We start from the raw sequence: 24,858 nt of genomic DNA on the forward strand, positions 1-24,858 counted from the left end.
TGCAGAACTGAACAGCGGGCAAAGGTGATTAATAAAGATTCCACATCTAAGGCCACGCGAACAGGAACAGACCTGACTGTGCAGCCAAGACGATCAACTGTGAGGGAAAGGAGAAGACCTGGGCCGAAGCAGAGGCTAACAGCACTTCCTGCTACCCATCGTCCAATTCAATACACACTTACTGCACAGCTGCTACCAGATGTCATGAGGGAAACAGCAATAAATAAGTCACAAGCCCTGCCTGCAAGCAGGCTGAATTTCAGTGGGGAGAAGCAGAGAAGCCTATAAGTTATTACATGACAAGGGAAATTAAGATATATGTCATAAGAGAAACACACAGGGGTTTAAATACATGCATCTTACAAAAATTCAAGGCAGTCACGAAGAATAATTTCACTTAACAACCTCTCAATCTTTCAGTGAAAGAAAAGAATCAGAGGAAAGTAAATTCCCCATCTTTGTCTGCAAGGTTCCACACAGGTCTGGCATAATTAGCAAAATGAGCAACATACAATATGTATTACTCCAAAGAGCCCAATTGCTAACCCTAGTCTAACAAGGAAAAGGTAGGACTCTTTCTATGGAGTATTCCCATGGAGGTTTTGCTTTCCATTGAGAGACCCATGAATAAAAGTAGTTCCCGTATCCCAGGGTCAGTTCTGCACCACTGAGATACTCTTACTTATGTGTTGTTTTTTTAAACTTTGGGTGGGTTTTATTTCTCCTGAGATTAGAAAGCCATCCAGAGGACAGCTCTTTAAATATTCCCCTCAGAAGGAGCCTCAGATTCAACATGAGAAAATAGTTAGAGAAATCCCTAATGGTCCCGCCAACATACATTTTTCATAAAGTGATTACCCTCCCGCAGCCTCAGCTTCCTAAGCCTTTCCCCCTTCTATAATTGTTTTCCTTGTAGGCCAGGCAACAATTACCACTGCTACAAGACTGAGGAGGTTCACAAGCAATATATTTTACAATACATAAGTCTAGTGTCTCTGATATCTGCTGCTTTTATCACTAATTGCACTATAAAATGCGCTATTAAAACAGGGACAAACAAGATTGTAAAAATCACATAATGGACCATGACCACTTACAAAAGCCATTCATAAATGTTAACTGTACCACTTATTTTCCTTTAATTTTCTAGTCGTATAATTATCTTTCCAAATTTTTACTTCTAGGGGATACCAATAAGAAAAAGAATGTATTTGAAAATGATATTACTTACATACATGCCCTTGTATATACTATTTTATAAACTGGCACAGAATTAAAAATTATATAGAACATCCGACAATATGCTATGAACACTGAATTCCTAGGGACATCTATGTGATCTCTTGAAAGAAATTATAAGCATGGCAAATGCATTTAAGTTGTGATTCCTATTCAAACTTCACAGCACAGCACACAGAGCATGGAAGAAAGAGCAGAAGGATTTCACAATTCTGAAATACAAAACCTTCAGAAGGATTTCACAATTCTGAAATACAAAACATACAACACAACAAAGCCAATAAAGCATTCATTTCTTGGGGAAAGACAGAGCGATCAAATATTACCACCAATTACTACAGGAAATGGGTCACTAGAACCACCTATAGTAATTCATATGTCATCAGCACTCAGCGCTAATTCATGGGCAAATTTTCAAGTTTCTAGATAAGCCTTTCAACCTGTTCATCATTTATCTACATGTCTACCCATTAAAAAAAAACAGCCAGCAATCCTGAATAAGAGAGAATGAAAATAACAGCATCTGTGCTACCTACTAACTAATTCTAATGACTACTTAGATGCACCTGGGAATTTTAAGTCGTGGCTCAGAGGAGATGCTGGTACTGTCTCTAAGTTTCATGAAGCCACTACCAGAGATAAGTGAGGTCTAACAGTGCCACAGAACACAAATACCACAAACTAAATGGTGGGTAGCCTCTGCCAAACTAAAAACAAGTAACCAATTAGCGAATTGGGATTATTTGTTCTTCTTTTATGTAGGATAATCTCCTGTTAATTGAAGAAGTAGCTGATGCCTTAATGTGAGTATCAGCAGGGAAGGTGTGATTGAGCTTGGTCCTTGGTGACCACGGGCACATGTACGAGTTGGCCACACCTCTTCCCAGATATCCTCTTAAATCTTTATAACGGTCCAACCTTACTAAAATCAGAGCCTGCTTTTAAAACAAAGGAGCAACCACAATTAGAAACATCTTATTTGTACCTAAATCGTGATTTTTTTTTCCTTCCTAAAGACATTAGCCAGTGCTCAATCTTTCAACAGGAGGAAAAGAAGAAATGCCAGATTACATGAAAAAGGTTGGCTCTGCTTTCAGAAATGAAAGTCACTTAATTCCACAGAAATCATTTTAAACTATTTTAAATGGGAAGAATAACTTACTTTTTCAAAATGCCAAATACATGAAATACGCTAAAATGACGTTGGGTAGGCCTAAATCAAAATGAGAAGCTTATTTCTCATCAGTGTCTTCTCCCAAAAGTTATACCATAAGATTTGCCAAAACTATGTCATTAAGTGAAGCTGAGTGGGGGGCTACAAACATGGGCCCACATACAAAACTTACCTTGTCAGATGCCTCAGAAGCCAAGAGATTAGTCGCAAGAGTCTGGAGCTTGTGATGGGCCATATTTTTAAGAGCGGCAAGACTACGCCGGGTCATAGCTTGTTTCAGGTTGATGGCCGGGTGGCTAAGTGAGTCAGCTGCAGCAGGAACTGCCTCGTCACAGGCATTCAGTATCTCTACGGCTGTTATCCCCATCACACAGCGGTCCAACGCACCTGGAAAATGCATACATTCACAATCAGTACACAACACTACAAACGCTTCAAGTAGTTTTCTAAGGAAAGAAAATGCATAGACATTTTTTATGTGGGAATATTTTTATTGGTGCCTCCCAGAAACGTTTTCTTGTACTTTCCTCCTCGCGTAATCATCCACGCAGCATCACCTTAACCGTTTCTTCTGTAATGCCCCGACCCCAACTTCCCAATATAGTCAAGTTCAGAGCCAATAAATACCTCAACACCTTCCCCCCGGCTTTTTCCAGTCTTCCTACTTTCAAGATGATCTTCTTGATACTCCATTCCATTATTCTACTACAAATATCAATTTCTATGACTTCAGCTTCCTCTAAGTTGTCTATTAATTTTAAACAGAAGAACTAAATTCTGCTATTCTTCTCATTTTTTCTACTTTAATAATTCCTGGATCTTTTCTTTAGGAAATATCCACAAAACAGGGAAAAGATTATGACTTCCCATTTTGTCCGCAAATCTCTTGACTCTTATTGTTCACAGCCAATCAAATGTTTCTCTGTGTGTTTGTGAAAATAACGACTTGTAACCACTTCTTCATTTGGCCATTCTTTCTATTCATCTCCATCTGTGCATTTTGTGTCTCAGTTAGAGGACAACTCCACCCTATAAAGCAGACAGCTTTTCTGTATAGTGTTTTGTACAGTATATAGCATCACATCAGGCAGACAAGGGTGTCATTGCATGGATTTGTGTATAGGCTTCTGGAGATTATAATAATGACAGTGAAATGATGATGAAGTTTATTTTGATTCACTAGGCATTCCTCTGGAGTCTTCTAAAAGAGACAAATCAATTTTGAAAAATAACCACAGCGAACACCAGAAATTTAAATGTCAGCAAAATACAAGATTTCTACCATGTTTTTGAGCTGGTACCTAAATATCCAAACACTGATTCTATTCCCAATGTTGAGTATTTATATCCGTGCCATTTAAGCTTGCCCCTCCTTTCCTAAAAGGGTTTACCTTCTGAATCACTGTCCCCTTTCCAATAGCAGTCCTGGAATTAATTCTTGATGATTCTAGTATTAACAGACATCAGTGTTTTACTAACCAGTTCAATGAGACTTAACCAATATATTTTGAAAGGGAAAGCATAAGAAAGAATTGTCACCTGAAACTTTTTGTGTGTATGAAACAGATACTGTGTATATTCTAACAAGATTTCAAAGTTCAAAAATGCTTGAAAATCACCAGCACATATGATTCTTCCACACAGCCTCATCCCTTGGCTCTCTGAGTTCCTCTACTCCAATAAATTGTGTCCTATACTCAACCACAGCCAATGGTCATATTATAATCCCATTACCAATATAGAAGTCCCAATGAGATCCCAAGTTCAAAAATGCCACTCTCTGATAGTATCTCCCATTCTTCACTTCAATCCCCTGATGCAGTGATTTGTTGTTCAGCACTGACTCCAACAATTCATTACCCTGTCACGCTTGCACTGTCTCTCACTTCTCTCTATCCCGTAAAGTAAAATTGCACGGCCCATCCTCATAACCACAGCTCTGTCCTCATCTCGCCTTCCTGTACTAACAGCAAACTCCAACATTGGCTGAATCCAACTTTCCACCTACTCTCTACCTGTACAATGGTGCTGGATATGAATGGAGAATGTGCTGAAAGATTCACTTGAAATTCACAGTCACTGATCTTAAGGGGCTCTCAATAGTGACCACATTTCCACAGATCTTCCATTTTCCTGATTAATTATTTCGTACCTTTTCTCTCCTCCCATCTCCCACACTCCATTCCATGCCCTTACCTGGGCAAAAAATTTTGTTTCCCATTTCATTTACAAAGAAGCAACTAGAAAAGAAGTTCTACCAGCTCCCACCACCTCATGTCTATTCATGTTACTCTATAATTACACACGAACTATCCAGACTCCTACTTAACACACTTGTAGCTCAAAATCCATCCCTCTCTTGTCTGCCCACGGACATCATTTCAGCAATTCTCCCTTTTCTCTTCATCTCTTTTCCCTACCTACTAGATCATTCCCACCAGCATGTAAACACGCAATTATTTCACCTGTTTATACACACACACACACACACACACACACCAGTATCCTCCAGCTGATATCCCATTTTTTATAATCATCCTCTAAAGAGCTGTCTATATTTACTACCTCCAAATTTTTCTTCTTCCACTTTCCTTTGAACTTACTCAAATCAGATTTCACCCCAAACATGCACAGAACCTATTCTCGATGCTGCTAAATCCAGTAGTCAGTTCTCAGTCCTCATTTGACTATCATTTACTATCAGTGGGATTTGTTTTCTCTCTACCCCTTGAAACACATTTTTTCACAGCGTTTCTAGGCAACCACACTATTCATTTTCTTCTTCCTCCTGACAAGTCCATTTTAGTCTTCTTTCCTGGTTTCTCCCACATCAAAGAAATATATTTAAACCCTGGAGGGTCCCAATCATTATCTGTCTGAATCCTCTTGGTAACACATCCAATGTCATGACTGAATATCATCCATATGCTAAGAATTTCCAAATTTACATCACCCACTCTGATATCCCCAACTTCAAGTCCTGACACATTTATACAATTTACTAATCAACATCTCTACTTGAATGTCTAATATTCAACTTACTATAAAAATAATTCTTGCTTTTTCCAAAATCTACTCTTTCCACTATCTTCTCAATGTCTAAAAATGAATTCCTTTGAGTTGCTCATGATCAAAACCTTGGAGTAACCTGTAACTCAACCCATACTTTTAAACCCCTCATCCAACTATCAGCAAATCCTGTTAGCTTCCCCTTCAAAATATATCCAGAATTCAACCACTTCTCACCAGCTCCACAGCTATCACTCTGGTGTAACACTCCATCATCTTTTATTGCCTGTAGGCAACAGCATACAAACTAATCAGCCTGCTTCCATCCTTGAACCACCTTGAGGCTATTCTTGAAAAAAGGCAAGAAAATTTAATAGTGAGGACAAAATTCAAATCAATTAAAACCAACTCAGAACTGATACAGATTTTTAAAATAGGAAAGACAGTAGAAGTTATTATACTTGTATTCCAGCTGTTCAAATTTTGAATAGAGAGACATGGAGGATAACAAAAGACCAAAATTAAACACGTAGAGAGGAAAACTACACTGAGATGAAAACTACACTAGAGGAGAATAATGGTAGATTAGACATTGTAGAAGAGAGACTAATAAACCTGAAGACCTAGAATAGAAACTAGATAAAACACAGAGAAAAAATAATTTAAAAAATGAAAAGACAATGTGTGAGCTGTGGGCAATTTTAAGTAGTCTAGTAAACATATAACTGGAGTCTCTAAAGAGAGGAGAGGGAAGGATCGAAAACATATTTGAACAAATAATGGCCAAAAAGTTTCCAAATCCATTGAAAGACACAGACCCACATAGCCAAGAAGTATGACAAGCCCTCAGCACATGAAATATGAAGAAAACTATAACCCAACTGCTCAAAATCAATAATAAAGAGAAAAATTTTAAAGCAATTGGAAAAAAACTGACACAGCACTTACAGAGGAACAAAGTTAAGAGTGACAGCAGATTTCTCACTGGAAATAATGCCAGCAAGAAGGCAGTGAAGTAGTAAAAGTAAAAGCAAAAAACAAAAAAAGAGCTATCAACCTAGACTTCTACAACCAAAAAAAAAAATCTTAAAAATAAATATAAAACAAAGAGTTTTTCAGACACACAGAGGCTGAAAATTCATCACCCATAGACCTGCACTACAGGGAATATTGAATATTAGGAAAAAGGAACACAATTCCAGATAGAAATCTGGAGCTACACAATGCAACAAAGTGCAACAGAATGGTAACTACACGGGTAAATATGCAAGACTTTGTTTTTATTATTTAAATCTCCTTAAAAGAGACTAAGCAAATAAGCAAATAGAAATAATATTCCAAATGAGTGAAAACCATGAGCAACATTACGTATGATATAAAAGATAAAGAGTGGTAGACAGTGACCCAATTATACTTGAACAGAAATATTCTTCTTTTTTTTTTTTTTAATGTTTATTTACTTATTTTGAAAGAGAGGGCAAGCACATGTTCACAAGGGGGTGGGGGGGCGGGCAGAGAGAGAGGGGAGAGAACCCTAAGCAGGCTCTGCACTGTCAGCANTCCAGAGCCCAATGCAGGCTTTGAACCCATGAACCAAACTGTGAGATTGTGACCTAAGCCGAAGCCAAGAGTTGGACACTTAACTAACCGAGCCACCCAGGAGGCCCTAGAATTTTTCTTAATATAAAGCAACTGGTCTGTGTAAAATAAAGGAGATAAAGACAAAGGTAGGAGTGTGCCACACTGTGAAGGGCCTTAATTTAAAGGCTACAGGAGGGGCGCCTGAGTGGCTTAGTCGGTTAAGCGTCCGACTTTCACTTAGGTCATGATCTCGCGGTTCGTGGGTTCGAGCCCCGCATCGGGCTCTGTGCTGACTGCCAGCTCAGAGCCTGGAGCCTGTTTCAGTCTGTGACTCCCTCTCTCTCTGACCCTCCCCTGCTCACACTGTCTCTCTCTCTCCTAGAAATAAATAAAAAATAAATAAATAAATAAAGGCTACAGGAAATAAATTATATGGTTTTTTTCATTAAGGCAGTGCATGATCCAAGTGTTGTTGTTGTTTTATTTCCTAAGATTAATTGGCCAGCAGAGGATGGATTAGAAAGTAGAAAAAGAAGACACGTAAACCAATAAAGCTAGCATATGTGTGAAAAAATACAGCCCGAAGCTGGAATAATACAATGGAAACAAAAAAGGGAGCTGAGGGTTACCTAATGGGAAGGACTTAGTAATTAAGGACAATTGTACAGAGTGCTCATGGTGGGGGGATTTGGTAGCAAAAACAGTCATGTTTCCACTATAACAACCTCTTCCTTCAAAATTCCAGAGGACATCATCCAAAGGAAAAGAAGAAACTCTGATTATACTTAGTTTTACCAAAATTTTAGAAAGGTACCATTGTTTTCTTAAACATTTCATCTTTTGGGTCTCTGCCTGTCCAACTGTATCTTTTGTAATAGATGAAAAACATGAATGTAGGAGATATAGAAAAGTTGATGGTGCTATGCCATGTGTTGTGTAACGTAAAATCAAATCTCTACGGTATTAAATACTGCAGGCAAAGAGTAAAAAAAAAAAAACACTTGCTACTAAACCTTTCTACTAATAACAAAAGACTGGACTGAAGTACCACCTCCTGATTCTCTTTGGTAATTTTAGTAACAAGACAAAACTATCAATTTAATAAATAAAAAATATTGAAAGGAAAATATTTATAGTAATTACAGACTAAACTACATAAATTTATTATAAATTCATTAGAGATACCATCAAAGGGCAAATGTTTTGCATAGGAAGTTTAAATACAGAAATACACACTGCCAATGAATTTAACAAAATTTATGCCATCTTATAATAAAATTGACAATTTCAAGTAAAGAAATTACATAATTGAAAAAATAGTCTTAAGCAAGAATAACACATACACTAAGGCTTTACTTGTGTGAAAAATCTGATTTTTTGACACCTGTGTTTTTGGTTATACAAGCTTTATGTATGTTTTTCAATAGACACGAATATACTTCAGTTCATAATTCTCTATCTTTTATTAGATAGTTAAGGTTTTTCTTAAATGACTTTAATTTGTATTTCATAAAGTAAATGCAAAACAGGAATATTTCAGAAAACTCACAGAGACAAAATTAAAAAAAGCAAAAAGATAACAGAACAAAGTAAACTGACGTGACTCCTACACTAATTTCTAATATTTGGCAAGCACTGCTAGCGTTTGCATCTGAATGAGAACATCTAATAATTATCCCTATAGGAAGAGGTACGTGATGTGAGAATCAGTTTCGTTACGTAATAAAGATGATCAAGTGGTAATTGGTAACGGACAGAGAAGAATATATTGTAAAATCAGTCATTACTCACAGTGCGCCGCTGTTTCCCAGACAGGATTCTGACCTTGTCAAGGGCCCTTGGGGACACCACACACTCCCTGGGAACACCCCAGGTAAAGAACGACAGAGTTCGTCCCTGAAGCACACAAACAGCTCCGTGCAGAAGCAGCCGCCATCTAGCTCAGTGGGCCACCTTTCCTAAGTTCCTAAGTCCAAGTCAAGAGGCCATCTGGCCAAATCTTGCTGCCAGTCATTTGACTAATTTTCTCACTATCCAGAGATGTGGAAGTATGAGTTTCACAGGCCTTCACATCACAATCAACTCTTAACGCATATAATAAAGATGGCACAGGTAAAGAACAAAAGATTCTGGACCTCTGTCTGTCTAACGAAATTTTAATTTAATAGCTTCAACTTCATTTCATTAGGAAGTAAAAAACTAGAAATACTAGTAAAATAGTAGAAATAAAAAAGTACCCATTCAAAAGGAACAACAACTATAAGCGAACGCTGCATAAAAGTATAAAGACATTTTTAAGGGTTTTAAGACTAGAAACATCAGTAAAATTCAAAACAGCAGACACAAAATTGCGCAGTACACATGAGGAGTTTCATTGTAATATAGCTTCATTGGTAAAAATACAACCCCAAAATGCTCAGAAGAGAGATAAACTATCTCCTCAGAGTTTAAATACATCTCATATATCAAACCTTGGCCGAATCTGATTTATTTGGCTTCATTTTTTATTTATTTAATAAATAAATAAATTTAATAAATAAATAATGTCAATACCTTCAGGAAGTGCTATACTGACTCCCTAGAGGCCTTTATATCACTAGCTAAAGCCTGAGCGGCAAGGAGGAAAAAGGAATGTATACCTCCTATTAGGGTTAAATCCAAACTAAATTCTGCCTCTTTATCTTTTGATTTAAGAATGCCACATTGACTGTTTCCCTAAATGCTCTCGAAGGTAAGAGAATTGTGAAGTTTCCACATTATATATTGTATTTAATCTAAAGTCGGTTTAATTATACTAAACTGGTCGTAAGAATAACACCCTCCTCCAACATACCTACAGTTAGGGGATACTTGTCATCTCCTTCTGGGAAATTACAGGAAAAGTAACTTTGCCTTTCAGTAACATCTCATTTGTAAAAAGTATGAAATTAAACAATTTAAAGAGTTTCATACTCTTTACAAATATATTTAAAGTATTTAAAGTATTCAAGGATCAAATATATAAATATCTGAAAACTTCAGAGAATGCTCTTCCTTCATTTTAATTTTTAAAAATCCTACACAAGTCTACTATACTCTTGCATTTGTGCTATATTAATTAACATTTATAGTATTTTAAAATAGTGTTTTCTGAAGGTCATTGCTACAAGAACTTACTTTCTTTAATATTAATTCTCTAAGTATTTCTGAAGGGAGGTGAGATCACATTCCCAAGGTCAACAAGGTAACAAGGAAAGCAGCATGTTAGATAACATTAATAGCAAATATAAACACGTGCCTGCAGGCACACACAAATTTCAATTACACAAACATACATATAAACACATTTACATTATAACTACTAGACATTAGGTAAATATTATCTCATTTTATTCTCCCAGCAATACTAAAAAATAGGAACTATTATGATCTTTGTTTTACTGAGAAGTTGAGAGACAAAAGTCCAGTAAGTAAGCAGCAGATCACATTGCTAGCAAATGGTCCTAAATTCAAACCAAGCAGTCTGACTCCAGAGCGCAACAAAACTCTGCATATTTAGTTTGTGGGGTAGACAAACCCAGCAAACATGAAACAGTGCTGCTCAGCAGATAGGACATAACAAAAAGGAATACAAAGATATAATGTTACATAAGTAGTATGTCAGCAATTCTGTCACCAAACATGCATACAAGAACAGAAATACGCCAAAATGTTTTGTGTTTTTTTTAATGTTTATTTTTTGAGAGAGAGAGAGACAGAGGTCAAGCTGGTGAGGGGCAGAGAAGGAGACGGACACAGAATCAGAAGCAGGCTCCAGACTCTGAGCTGTCAGCACAGAGTCTGATGTGGAGCTGGAACTCACAAACCGTGAGATCACGACCTGAGCTGACGTCGGACGTTTAACCGACTGAGCCGCCCAGGTGTCTCCTAATGTGCCAAAATGTTAATATTTACCCCTAAGCAATGAGATCTAAGTTCATCTCTCTTCTTTTTTAGTACGTTTGAGCTTTTAAATTTTGACAGAAAGTATGACTCTCTTTTACAATCAGAGAAGAGAGAGTTAAATGCAAAAGCAAAGCGGTTTGATACTCTTCAAGAATGCTCCCTCTTGGCAAGTTTGCCTCGGTACGACCCATTAAAACAAGGACTGTAAATAAAAGATTGCTGAGGACGACCACTTGTTACAGAAAGACTCAGCAGGCTCCCCATGCAACACAGTATAAGCACGAATATGTATATAGTCTGATTCAGTAAAGGATTGTTTAAAACAAAGAAAGATGAAGAAAACAAAATCAATTCGTTGAAGTGTTATATAGTACACACCTAGGTATATAAAGAAAAGCTTTAATTACTGATAGGCTCATGACTTAAAGTAGTAAAAGTAGAATAAAATGTGTTTTTAAGGCCTAAGGCAGTAAACATTTAGTTACACACTTACAATTTTCCCAAGGAAAACCGTAAGATCTGTGTATAAACATTATATATAATTGTGTGTACTTTCAAGCTACACATTACTTGTTCTATATTATGCCCCATACATAAAATTTCTGAAACTGAAACTCGTAAGTGAGAGATCTTTAAACTTTCCATTTTTCCTGTAATTAACAGTTTCACACTGCTTTTCTGCTGTTCCACTAAAAAGAGAATTTTATCTTTTCCCACTGTTTCTGAACTTGACACAAAGCTGGCTCCTTAAGCTTGGTCATGATTTACTTCCTGAATTATACAGAAATCACTTGCTTGTCTGTATGTTTGTCCTAATCTGTATATCGTCTTCAGTTACATTCCTTTAAAGATCAGTGAACCCCTCTACGAATATTTGGCACAGTACAGCAAATAAGGGGGGCACTTAAGTAGTTCTTTGGTGGCAATCATGGGAACACTCAGGAAAAGCAGTGGTCAGAAGTAAAAGGAGCAACTTTTTTTTTTTTTTTTTTTTACATTTCAGGGCTTTTCCCCTCACATAGAAGATTTTTTAATTTCCCGGAAATCAAAGATACACGTTTGATTTTCCAGTCTATCTCTTAACATTTGTTCTTACCAGTGTCCATTTGCCAGACGTACACAGAGCCATCTGAACATCCCACCACCAGGTAATCGTCAGAAGGCCTCCACTTGATTACTTGAACAGGGAATAGGTGACGGGAGGCCAGCATAATGCATTTTTTCTCTCGCAGGCTTAGGAGTCCTACGGAGTGGTCACTGGCTACCGAGCAGATACAGTGCTGCACTCTTGCCTAAAGAGAAGAATATACCTTCATTATATTTACATTAAATTCAGAACAAAATGATCTTGCCCTCAATAGCTTAGACCAAGAGTAATTATCCATTCACCACTGCTGAAAACCCACCATAATATTAGGTTGTGTTGAAAAATGTGTTCCTTCGCATGATACATAAAACACCCAGATCAATCATGACAACACTTTTTTTTAAAATGCTATATTAATCCTAGATTAAAGATGGGAAGAGATGCCTTGGAAAATCTGCTTGTTCAAATGGGAAGATGACCTTACTAAAATGATTGCTGTAAGGGCGCGGGGAACGCTGGAGAAAAAAAAAAATTGATCGGCTATTATGCGTTCTCTTTCCACACCGTGAACTTTCCTTTGTTAGCTGCTGGAGCAGGCTTTCTGCAGTGCTTCTTTCTGTGTGTGACTCTGTCATTTTAGACCCGTGTTCTTCCCCTCTCCTTTGCTCGAAAACAATACCCTCCTGGTCCCTCCGCCACAATCATGCCTTTCGAGAGCCACAGATATTTTGTACTGTCTGTACATGCGCTTCTAGCTTCTGTCTGTAATGTCGGCAGGCGCACCGCCCCAACTAACACACAATGGCCAATTAAACATTCTGCTCTGTGTTTTCTGCTCATCTCCAGGTTTTGCCCTTCAATTCCTTTTAGGACAAGAGTCAAAGACAGGAAAGACTTTCACCAGCAACAGAGAACTGAATCCACAACCTAGACAATTTAAAATTAAGGTATTTAAAATTTTAAGACAATTTGTGAGCTATTTAAAACGTAACCTTTCAGTGATTTATTGGAGTATGCTTTCAGTTCACACTGAGGTGACACCATATGAAAACAGCCAGACATCGTTGGATATATTGTGGCTAATGCTGAGGATGAGGCCCACTGTACCACGTGTCTACCATACCGGCGATGGGATCCAAAGGAGAAACTTGTCAAATCTAACTGGCCTGGGCTTCACCTAAGCAAACAGTTTGAACTAAAGAACAATACTGCACTGATTGGTGTATCTCACTGAATGGGAAATGACACTGGGAGCCAAACGTGTGCAGAAAACACATAGTTATGGTTGTTGATTTCATCCACAGAACTTCTAAGAACCTTTAACATGCTGATGTGACTGGAATTATCTCCACAAGGGGATTGACTGCGGCAATCTTCTAAGACTGAGTTTAGGAGGAACAGACTTTGTGGAAAAGCTGCTGTGACTGGTTCCTTTCATGTTGTGGCAACGAAGAAACTTAGGCCTGAATTTTCTACCCATTCCAGTGGGGGGTGATGGGCAAGTACTTCTGCATGTAGACTCAGCCGCCTCTACTTTCTACTCTCAGTTTCTCGTCATCATTTACCTTTATTTTTATCTTACTGAATCATGTTTATTTTTGTAAACAACTTAAAATCAATTTTTGAATAAAGCAGAGCATTAATAAAACAAAGATAGTAAGACTCAACTACTTTGTTCTTAAATTCAGGTATGCTAATCTTTTACTCGTTAGCTTTACTTGTACTTCTTGTTGTACAGTGATTTAGCCACTATATTCAGGATAGCAGGTGTTTACTAATTTAAAAGTTAAAAAATGAAGTTCAGAAAGAGTGTTATAAACCTTTATTAAAACATCATATAGAATTTTCCTAAACAAGCATTTGTTACGCTTATTTATTTTGTGTTCCCTGATAAGCATTCAATGGAAACGCAAAACGTGGTTTCTTCCTTAAAAAGACATTAAGGACTGAAGGGTAGTTGACTATGGCACACATAAATTAGCTTTCTAATTAAGCAATGAATCAAAATAAAGTACCAAACTACAAAGAAAATCCTTTAAATATGGCAATATTAGTGCCATTATTTTCAGTTATTTCAGACCACATAAAATATTTATGAGTTCCATTGCTAACCAAACATAATAGACAGTTTAATACAAAGGATGCTTTGCATTTCTACAGATTACCATTAGCAACGACTTTGTTTTTATCCAATATATCCATCATTCAACTCACAAAAAGGGATGGTTGCTACATTAATAATGGTTAGCTACTACTACGATTTTGCAACATCCATCTGCCAAAAGTGGATATTTTATTTCTCTCGTCATAGGAGATACATGCCTGCAGTGATCTTTTCTTCTATGTATGATTAGCTAAAAAGAATGCCTCCTAATCAGTTCTTCTCATCTGTCTGTGTCATTTAATCAGGAGTGATCTGCCACAGTGTTCATAACACCCGTCACTACTTGTGACTCTACTCTGACTCACAAACTCCTCACCTTTACGATGAGCTATTGCTTAACGGATGCCACATACCCCACCAGCCTACTTGCCAGACCCCAGGTCCACAGTCTGGTGTTCACACATACTCTTGTCATTGCATTTCACAGAGTAAGGAAAATGAGGCATGAATTGGGGGTGAAGTCTATTCAAAAACAGGTGAATCTTTACCATATTCTTTACTATGTTTGGCGTTCCTCAAGTTATGATCTATTCTTGGTAGATCTCAATATCTGAGGGGAAACAGAAGTACTGACAATCACTGACCTACACATTCTCTCTGCCAAATGTCTCTTACCACAGGTTATAACCCAGCAGAGAAAAGACTGCAGACATTCAGCAAATGGAAGAGGCCTCCCCACTCCTATGAGGAACCTGACCTTCAGCAGCCACTCCCCATGAGAGTTTCACTGTTAGAACTTACACCCTCTCCATTTATATGCAGGTGGATAACTTCAAAAATTCAAGAAAATATAACCCATCCCCAAGAAAAGACTTAAAAGTTCTATATTATGTTATCACTCTTGTTAGTAAAAATACAGGACAAAGCAAATACTAAAGAAGAGGAAAGGATCTGTGTTTAAAAAATAGACTATGTAATTTTCTGAAGGGAAAGTATGACCATAATTCAAAAAATTCTAGCTTGCATTTTCGTATGATGCACTCTCTTCTAAGACATATACTTACATAAATATGCTTTAAAGAATAGTTTTGTTCCTCTTTCATACAGTGCACTAAATGATGAAAATGGGCAAATGACATATCCAAGCCACAAAAAAACATGTTTGGTCCAAACAAACAAACAAACAAACAAACAAAATGATATCAATCCCTGTAAATGAAAATAAGCCTATAAAGAGTTAACTCTAGCTTTACTGTAATAAGCAACAGTCTGGAAATAGCCAAAATAATCAAGACTGAAAACAAAACAAAACAAAAAAATCAATATTGCTAAGCCCAAGAAAGCATAGTTATTAGAGGTACTTAACTCACAAGAAAAGATGGTTCCCTGCTTTTTAAATATGGATTAAAATAAATCTAATTTTTCTTCTTTCAAAAAAATGCTAGTCCAACTCGTGTGAAGAAAACTGGCCTAGAGTGGAAATGGCCCAATACAGTAAAACCTCATTAATTTTGATTCCGCTAATTAATTGTGAGTTGATGGTTACCTTCACAGGCTGTGTGAAAACAAATTAATGGTATAAACAAAGCAAATGTCTAACCTATTTAAATGTAAAAGGAAAAAAGACCATTCTCAAGCGCCACTTTGGTATTAATTTTAATTCAAACAATGAACAGAGTAATGATAAATAATTCTCAGCTATCTGTTAAGTGAAAGCACTTAAAAGATTTGCTAAAACGCAATTAACTTGGTTTATTTCTTGTCTGTCCTCAAAATTATTAAAGAAGCACTTCTTATGGAAGATTTAATAACTCCCATCTCTTGATTTAGACCTAGCTTCCCCACAAATGAATTGAATTAGGACAATTCCTTTATTATTAAATTATAAATTCCAGAGATCTTGGTTACAAAGCATCTACTTCACCTACAATGGCTGATTCCATAATTTGATTAATTCCATTCTATTTCACTTTGTTCCATTTTAACCTGGAAAAGTCACCTAAATGTGACTTAACATCAAGGACATTATAAGGAGATAATGTAGAAGACATTTAAATTATCTAATTAAATTAAAAGCCAAAAAATGTGCTAACTTTTTTGATCACACACCCACTCATTAGAAACAAACTTTGTAATATATTCCCATTGTATGTATATGTACAAATTAATACACGTACTTGTGTACCAATATACCATGTACACTGTAAAACATGCACCAAAAATATGTTTTAAATGAATGACTCAAAGTTTGAACAAACAAATTGGAAGTGAAAGGAAACACCTTCTTAAATGTCTCGCTCATGGTAATTATGTTAGCATTAGCCAATACCTCAAAGCTCGATATATACTTTGACAACGAGTTCACTGTTAATGATTGTGGCTGTAAATACATATTTTATATAATTATAATTTTTGGAGGCTACCCTCCTGCCAGATTGACCACATGATCACTGCCTTAAACTGTAATGTAGCCGATGAAAAGATACTTAAGTCTCACCAGGAATACGTCCCACCATTCTCTCTGCCCATCCTGTGGTGGCTCTGTGGCGGCCACGTGACGACCCAGACAACAAGCACACAGGGTGACAGCGATGCTGTGGCCTCCTCCCTTGCGTTGGCGGCTCTGCTTTCCCCAAGGTGAGATGTGCCCACTGAGTGTGTGAAACACTGAGACACTGGTGTAATTCCACCTGGTAACTGTTCATAAGCTCAACTTCTTAGGGTTAAAAAAAAAGGGGGGGGGCATAAACAAGAGCTCTACTATTTTATTCCCTGACCCCAATTAACTGCCTCATAGTTTACACTTCAGCAACTACTCCCACCAAGTGACTTAAACAGTGTTTACCTCACAAATGCCATCTCAAATGTTTTATTGTTTCGAACACACAATTTTGTATAGCAGGGGCTGAGCATCCTATCAATTAGGCCAGTACTTCATAGGTGAAAATTACTCAAATTCATGTTCCAGACACTACTAATTCTGCCCTAAAAGCAATATCCACCAATGATATCAAAAGCTAATTAAAAGCAAAGGCTAACCACAATAAACAGGATATTTAATAAAAACCGTATTGTTATTTGATGAAAACATTAAGATAACTGGGGCAAGGAGAGGGAGGGTGATACCAGATCAAACATATATATTCCAGAGCCCATTTTTCTTTCCAAATAAGTCCGATCCTCAACCAAACAGAGTCTCATTGAGTTTGCCAGTAAATAATCCTCACAGTACATTACTGCTGAGCAGCAGAATGCCACAATCACAGAATCGGACAAAGTCAGAATATACCACCTAGGTCATCCAGCCTGACCTTATGCATTTTACGAGACTTCATTTTAAACCATTCCCAGAAACCTCTTATGTAACCTGTTCCTAAACATCTGCCATGAGTTACAGAAATTAGAGACAGCTAGTTTATCCCTTCCACCGGCTCTCCGGGGAGATGATTCTGTTTTCCAATAGCTCCCAATATAAATTACATACATACATTGTTTCTACTTTTGCTAATTTGTTTTCTAAATTAAATTCTCCTTTTTCTTCCTATCATTTCAGGGGCAATCTCTTAACTGCCCCCAAACAATTTTTCTCTTTGAATATTCTCTAAATATATGATCACTAACCATTGTCTCTCCTTTTAAGTATGCCCATCATTAGATGGGCTATAAACGACCAGCTTCTTTCAGTCATAAATCAATCTCACTATTCTCTTAATCATTATTTCTTGTACTTCCCAGAACTCTTTCTATGGAATGTGCAGTTTAGATGCATCATTTATCACTTTTAAATATTCCACCTGAAGGGGAGAAAGTGCCCAGGAATGTTAATTTCATTTCCACATGTTCATGAAACTCGCTTAAAGAACTTTTTTTTTTCAGAAATCCATAGCTCAGCCTTCCTTTTCTTTTTTTAAGGAAAAAAAAAAAACCTAGAGAGCTGTTTTTTTCATAGCTGTTTTAGAAAATAAGACCATGTAGTCCAACCAAAACACTGAGTGGCCATGTAATTGGTTATGTTCTATATGAAAATAAGACTTATAGAAACAAGTTTTAATGTCTTCATTCATTCACTATATACTAAAGATTATAAAGAGTGAGCTGATTAGAACTCTATCTTTTTTTATCTGCTTCTTTATTAATTAAACAGCAAAAAATATGAAGAATTTAATGTAAGGCTAAAAAGATATTGCCTATCAGAGAAAAAAAATAATAAAGGACATTGAGAAAACTTGTTAAGAACAGATGATTTTCATCCTCTTCCCGCCCCACAAACATAAATAAATTTCTGATAAAGTATCTGATGTTTACTCTCAATCCAGCCATTGTTTTTTAATCAAATTTCATCTAATTTCTGGGCAGGGAAAGAGTCCAAGCTTCCAAAATATGAAAGAAGATACACAGAAAAAGGAAAGACTGCATTAGAACAGGAGAACATTTCAACAATAAAAAGCACATAAGCCTAAAATTTCAATTAAATTAAGCGCTCATACAAGCGCGAAAATCCCTGAGACAAACAAATAAGCAAAGGATGAAACATGTCTCAAAAAAAAAAAAATCACGAAAATCTTCAAAGAAAAATTTCATTACGTCTAGGGGCGCCTGGGTGGCTCAGTCGGTTAAGCATCTGACTTCAGCTCAGGTCATGATCTCGCGGTTCATGGGTTCAAGCCCCGTGTCGGGCTCAGTGCTAACAGCCAGCCCAGAGCCTGAAGCCGGCTTCAGATTCTGTATCTCCCTCTCTCTCCGACCCTCCCCTGCTCATGCTGTCTCTGTCTGTCTGTCTCTCTCAGAAATAAATAAAACATTAAATTTTTTTTTAATTTCAATATCTCTAGTAATTAATGAAATGCAAATTCAAACAGCTACCAAATTGGCTAAATTGGCCAAAGACTTTAGAAATTGTGATAGCAAACACCCAACCTTTACTGGGTTCTAACTTTGTGATGGGTACTATCCTAAACACATGGCTAAATTCCAAACACTATAATTCATTATAGTCTCACCACAGCCCTCTGAGGTAGGTATAAGTATTATTTCTACTTTACAGATGTGGAAACTAAGGCATGAAAGTAAATAAAAACATCTTGTGCTTGCAAGTGACGGGGAAATAGGCACTAAGGGTAGAAAACAATTTGCTACTACACCTCAGTACCCTTAAAGATGTTAATACCTATTACACAAAAATTGAGGTTCTAATCTTAAAAAAAAAAACATGGATCTATCCAAGGGAATAATCATAAATTTTTTTAAAAAATTAAAAGATACTCAGTATTGTATTGTACAACACAAGAGTTCAAATTAGGAACAAACTACATATCCAAAGTAGGAGAACTGTTGGGTAAATAAGATACGCTCATATAATGTAATGTTATACAAGCACTAAAAATTACTTTCATGAACAAGTATAACTTGGAGAAGTACTTGTTGGGATATTAAATGAAGATGCAATGTGCTCAGATAACCATACCTACAATATAATGATAAGTATACAGTAAGTGGATTGTAAAAGCCTACTGGAAAAGATATCAAAATGTTAATTATGGTTCTCTTATAGTTAGAGGGATAACAGATGACCCTTTACCTCCTTAGCTACCTCTTTTTTCAAACAAGTTAACAGTGTGTATATATTAATCTTACAAAATTGCAGTTAAAAACAAATAATATGTTATAGGTAAGAGAAGGTAAAAGTGGGGGGTGGTTAAAACTAAAAAACTCCGAAGCTGAATAATCAAAGATGAAAACTAAAAGGTAAATTACAAGAGAACTGAGCAATGCAGTTCTCTAAAGGAAAGTCAGAAATACAGGAATTCAAAAGAATGGCTCTGTTTTGTTCTACAAAATGAATGATATTCAATAAATTAGCAATTTAAAATTAAGTACGCATCAAAATTATATACTTACATAAATCAATAGTGAAAATACAGTAAAAAATTGGAGAAATACAGTATTTTTAAATACACAATTACACCTACTGAGAGGCAGTATGCATGGTGGATAAGCTCAGGCCATCAAGTCAACTACTCACGACCAAATTCCAGCTTGGCCACTGGCTAACTATGTGACTTGGGGAAGTAATTTAACCTCTCTGAACCTCATTTCTCTGTATAATGTGACTAACAGTAGTAACCACACCTCACCCAATTACTGTGTGAGTTAAATGAAATGTACACAAAGAAATTAGCACAATGACTAACATATCACACATACAAAAGATAAGAGTTAACACTATTTTTACCATTATTATCTCATTTTACATAGTCAATACTATCTTTTAAAATGGGGTTGTATTTATTTTCTGAAGTTGACAATGTGTAGGCATCCAGCAGGAAATATGATGATGTTTATAGTTCTTTATTAGTTTCCCTTTTCAGTATTTTTTCCTCATATTAATATCTCTGCTTTCATTTAATCTGAAGAGTTCTACCTGGATAATCATCGCTACCGTTCAATTACCTTAGAATTATTTAAGTTTTTAGCACTTTTAACAATATGAGTCAAAAGTACTCAGTCCAACAACTCAATAACCACCTTTCACTGTTCCTGAATATTTCCTTACACTGCTTTTCCACTGAAGTTACTTTGTACCTTTTCGCTTCTGTGTCTTTAAAACACTAACATGCTTTCTTTAATTTCACTCACTGAAATTAAAGTCTTAGAAACTGAGACAGTCAAAGCTGTGGACCAAAAATAATCAAAAGTGTTTTTAAGGAACTCAAAAGTGCTGCCCTTTTCCCGTTCTGCACCCCAGTCAGCTGAGTCCACTTATTGCCCCAAACCACACCCAAACCTTGGGTTACACACATTCAAGAACTAAAGTCTTTGGTCACAAATGGTCCTCTTTCTCAGAATGCACTGAATTACTACTCCAATGTAATTCAGTCCACTGAATTACGAACATTGGTCCTGTCCTATTTTTTGACGCCTCACTTAGAAAGGCGACTTTAAGGCACCATCTACCTGACCTAGTAACTTTGAATCTGCCCACTTGGCCTCAACCTATTTATCCTGATCACCCCTGTATTCCTACAAGAAATAAATATCAAATTTGCATGCCTCTGACCTAACTATGAAACATCTTTTTTCTCTTCTCATGGAAATAAATGGGTTAAAATAGATACTGGCTTCATTTTTCCAACTGGAAATACTTAAAGAATATGTACATCTCCTAGCAGTAAACTACTAAAACATATGTACTAAAAATACTTCTTTGGGGCGCCTGGGTGGCTCAGTCGGTTAAGCGTCCGACTTTCGCTTGGGTCATGATCTCATGGTTCGTGGGTTCGAGCCCCACGTCGGGCTCTGTGCTGACTGCCAGCTCAGAGCCTGGAGCCTGTTTCAGAGTCTGTGACTCCCTCTCTCTCTGATCCTCCCCTGCTCACACTGTCTCTCTCTCTCTCTCCTAGAAATAAATAAAACATTAAAAATATTAAAAAAATAAAAAATAAAAATACTTCTTTGTTTAATAAAAATGCTGGCTGGCTTTTTAAGTCTATATCAAAGAATAGTAGAGAACCTAACCCTCAGTGTCCACAAGAAGGCAAGAAAGTTGTGCCTCGCCAAGAATTTATGCCTAAGAAAAGCAATAAGTAGGGTCAAACTCCTCCCTTGATCATGTGGGGTCATGCTACCAAAGGCTTTGCAAAGGTAACAGTCATACCCTCCTGTAATCTGCCCACAAATTTCCATTAATGACACAGTTGGGGCCTTGCAGACAGTTGAAAACACCAACGTTCAAGCAGTGAGCAGGCAAAGCACGATCCTTAAGACTACAATTTCTAGGGAATTAGTTGTTGTCATTGGATATCCTGAAACTTCTGTCTTGTGCAATAAAAAGATGCACAGTTAGGGAGAGAAAGGGAACTCATCCCTAATTTGGGGATTCTAAAAGTACCTGACCATAGTTGCGAAACAAGAAAATGAAAACTAGTTCCTGATACAGGAACTAAGTATCTGTAATAAAGTCATTCCAAAGCTGAAAATGAATGGGTATGTTCCCCAGATTTAGGCCTTTACCACCCAAATGAGAATGCAGATAATTATAGATAGAAATAATAAAACAATAATGATGTAATGAGCTCCTATCATAGGCCAGGCATTACCTCCCAACTTTAACATTTTACAGAAAGTGTTGCTAGAGCTCCAAAATGCGAAGTAATCTGCAAAGTCACCCCACAGTGAAGACACAGATCCAGGCCCGAAGGTTCTCAAGGCCCTGTTCTCACTGACATGCCAACCAGTGGTTTACAGTTTTATGTTCCACGTGCCAACAGAGGAAAGTTTTCTCCAGCTCCCTTTGGAAAATCTTCACCAGTGTCTAAGGAAAAACACTAATTCTGACTTTAAAAACATTATCACACATTAACTGGCATTTTTTTTTTGTTATTTTTAAAAAGTATACATTCTTCCTTTCTAATCTCATATCATTCCATTTTATTCCACCGTATTCTATTGTCCAATCTTCCCTTGGAAAAATATCGTGAATACTTTACTTTTCAGGACACTTTCATATTTTATCATCTTGTTTCTTCCAAATACCCATCCTAGGCAGGGTAAAATAAGGTGCCAAAATGGGGGCACATGGGGGGCTCAGTTGGGTAAACGTCCGACTTTGGTTCAGGTCATGCTTTCATATTCATGAGTTTGAAGCCCGCATAAGGCTCTGCACTGACAGCATGGAGCCTGCTTGGGATTCTCTCTCTCTCTCTCTCTCTCTCTCTGCCCACCCCCCACTTGTCCTTTCTTTCTCAAAATAAACAAACTTAAAAAAAACAGTGTCAAATGGTCTTACAACTAACTGGCTTGCAGCACATCCAAAACCATTACTCTGGGGGCACCTGGGTGGCTCAGTCAGTTAAGCCTCCATCCCTTGATTTCAGCTCAGATCAAGATCTCATGATTCCTGAGATCGAGCCCCCCACCTCCCCCACACCTCAGGCTCCACACTGACAGCAGGGCGCCTGCTTGGGATTCTCTCTCTTCCTCTCTCCCTGCCCCTCCTCCGCCCCACTCTTGAGCATGCTTGTGCACACACGCACTCTCTCAAAATAATTAAACATTACAAAAATATATTACTCTGATCTCCTGGTCATTATTTCCAAAGTAATGTACAAATATTGCAAGTTCCTGCCAGCATTTGCCATAGGTACAGAGCCACCAGGTACAATAGTGAAAACAACTTAAGGGCTGCAGACTCCCCTACAGAACATACACAGAACATACCAACCAAGTACATCTGCACACAGAGGCTGTTCAGGCACCATGTATGACTTTATACACACCCGTAAAGCTAACACATTCCAATACCACAGAGATCACCCTTCCAGAAAAGTCTTTCAAAACCACCCACCACTGGCCTACCAAGTACCCATTCTAGTACTCTCTGGGAAACCTGTACTCAGGGAGGCCCTAGAAGGGTATTTCACAATGTTATTCTACTGCCTGGTAACCGCCTGTCTTCTAGTCTGGCTCCCTCATCAGATGAAGCTATGTAAAACAGGGACTATAACTTATCAACTACTATATGCCTGGTTCTTGAGGGGACCTAGAATGTAGCTGGCGCTCAGATATTTGCTAAATGAATAACTATTCAAAAATATATTGCACGTAACTGAACAGTCACCTTAAAAAGTCAATATTATTTTCTAACAGTTTCTGCCATTTCAAGATAAATTTTAACTCATTTTAAAATTGCTTCAGGATTAAGTGACTCAAGAAAAATTAGTCTTTACGTCATACTATCTCTTCAGCTCAAAATAAAAAATAAAATTAATCACCCACTTCATTCACAGTTAGCACCAAATCACTTCTATTATTAAAACTAAACTTCATAAAAAAAATTAAAAAAGAAAAAAGGGAACGCCTGGTGGCTCAGTCGGTTAAGCCTCCGACTTCGGCTCAGGTCATGATCTCACAGCTTGTGGGTTTGAGTCCCGCGTTGGGCCCTATGCTGACAGCTAGCTCAGAGCCTGGAGACTGTCCGATTCTGTGTCTCCCTCTCTCTCTCTGACCCTCCTCTGCTCATGCTGCCTCTCTCTCTCTCTTTCTCTCTCTCTCTCTCAGAAATAAATAAAACATTAAAAAAATTTTTTAAAAAGCCTAAACTTCATGCCCAATGTAATCTACTTCCAACGATATGACTTGAGATCTTAAAAAAGCCTTTCTGAGATAAAAGAATATCTAAATTTTTTAAATGTTTGGCACAATATCAGCATAGCCTGAACAGAGGATGCAATCTTTCTCATTACTATCAGAAAAAATGACTCACTGACAGTCTCTTGGTATATTACTGGATTGTCCCAGCTTCCTACACAAGAGACAGGGTGCATTGTATTTGAACATATAAACAAAATTCATAGCAGAAAAAATTATTTATCTTGAATAAAATGATAGTAGTAAAAATTGGAAAACATGATTAAAAAGAATAAAATATAAGCCAATCAGAATGGATAGCCAGAATACAATCCAATACAGAATGGATACACAGTATTGATATATTAATGAATGCATCTGCACTTTCAAAATGAGAATGAGGGCTATACACTTATACATACTCTGCATACAACCACTTAAAAGCCTGAATATTAGCAAGGCTTAAAAGAGTATAAGGATGATAGAGAATTATGAGGGTAAATAGGTGGTATAAACCTATCTCTAGGCTTTTAAAGGATAATTTGGCAATACCTATTCAAAAGACTTTAAAAAATCAATATGGCCTTTTATACAGAAATTCTACATCTACAAATC

General features: G+C 37.1%; 1 protein-coding gene across 4 annotated transcripts in view; it reads right to left on the minus strand.

Annotated features, from left to right (window-relative positions):
• Positions 1-24,858, minus strand: part of WDR7 (WD repeat domain 7) — a 357,113-nt gene that overhangs the window by 281,476 nt on the left and 50,779 nt on the right. For all 4 annotated transcript variants that reach the window (XM_077777568.1, XM_077777567.1, XM_077777570.1 and 1 more), the window contains 2 exons: positions 12,024-12,219; positions 2,586-2,800 (listed from right to left, as the gene is read on the minus strand). In XM_077777568.1, coding sequence (XP_077633694.1) covers positions 2,586-2,800; positions 12,024-12,219 — 411 coding nt within the window. The remainder of the gene's footprint in view (positions 1-2,585; positions 2,801-12,023; positions 12,220-24,858) is intronic.

The sequence above is a fragment of the Crocuta crocuta genome, unplaced genomic scaffold, assembly GCF_008692635.1.
Source record: "Crocuta crocuta isolate KB4526 unplaced genomic scaffold, BGI_CrCroc_1.0 scaffold36, whole genome shotgun sequence".
In the NCBI taxonomy this organism is placed as follows: Eukaryota; Metazoa; Chordata; class Mammalia; order Carnivora; family Hyaenidae; genus Crocuta; species Crocuta crocuta.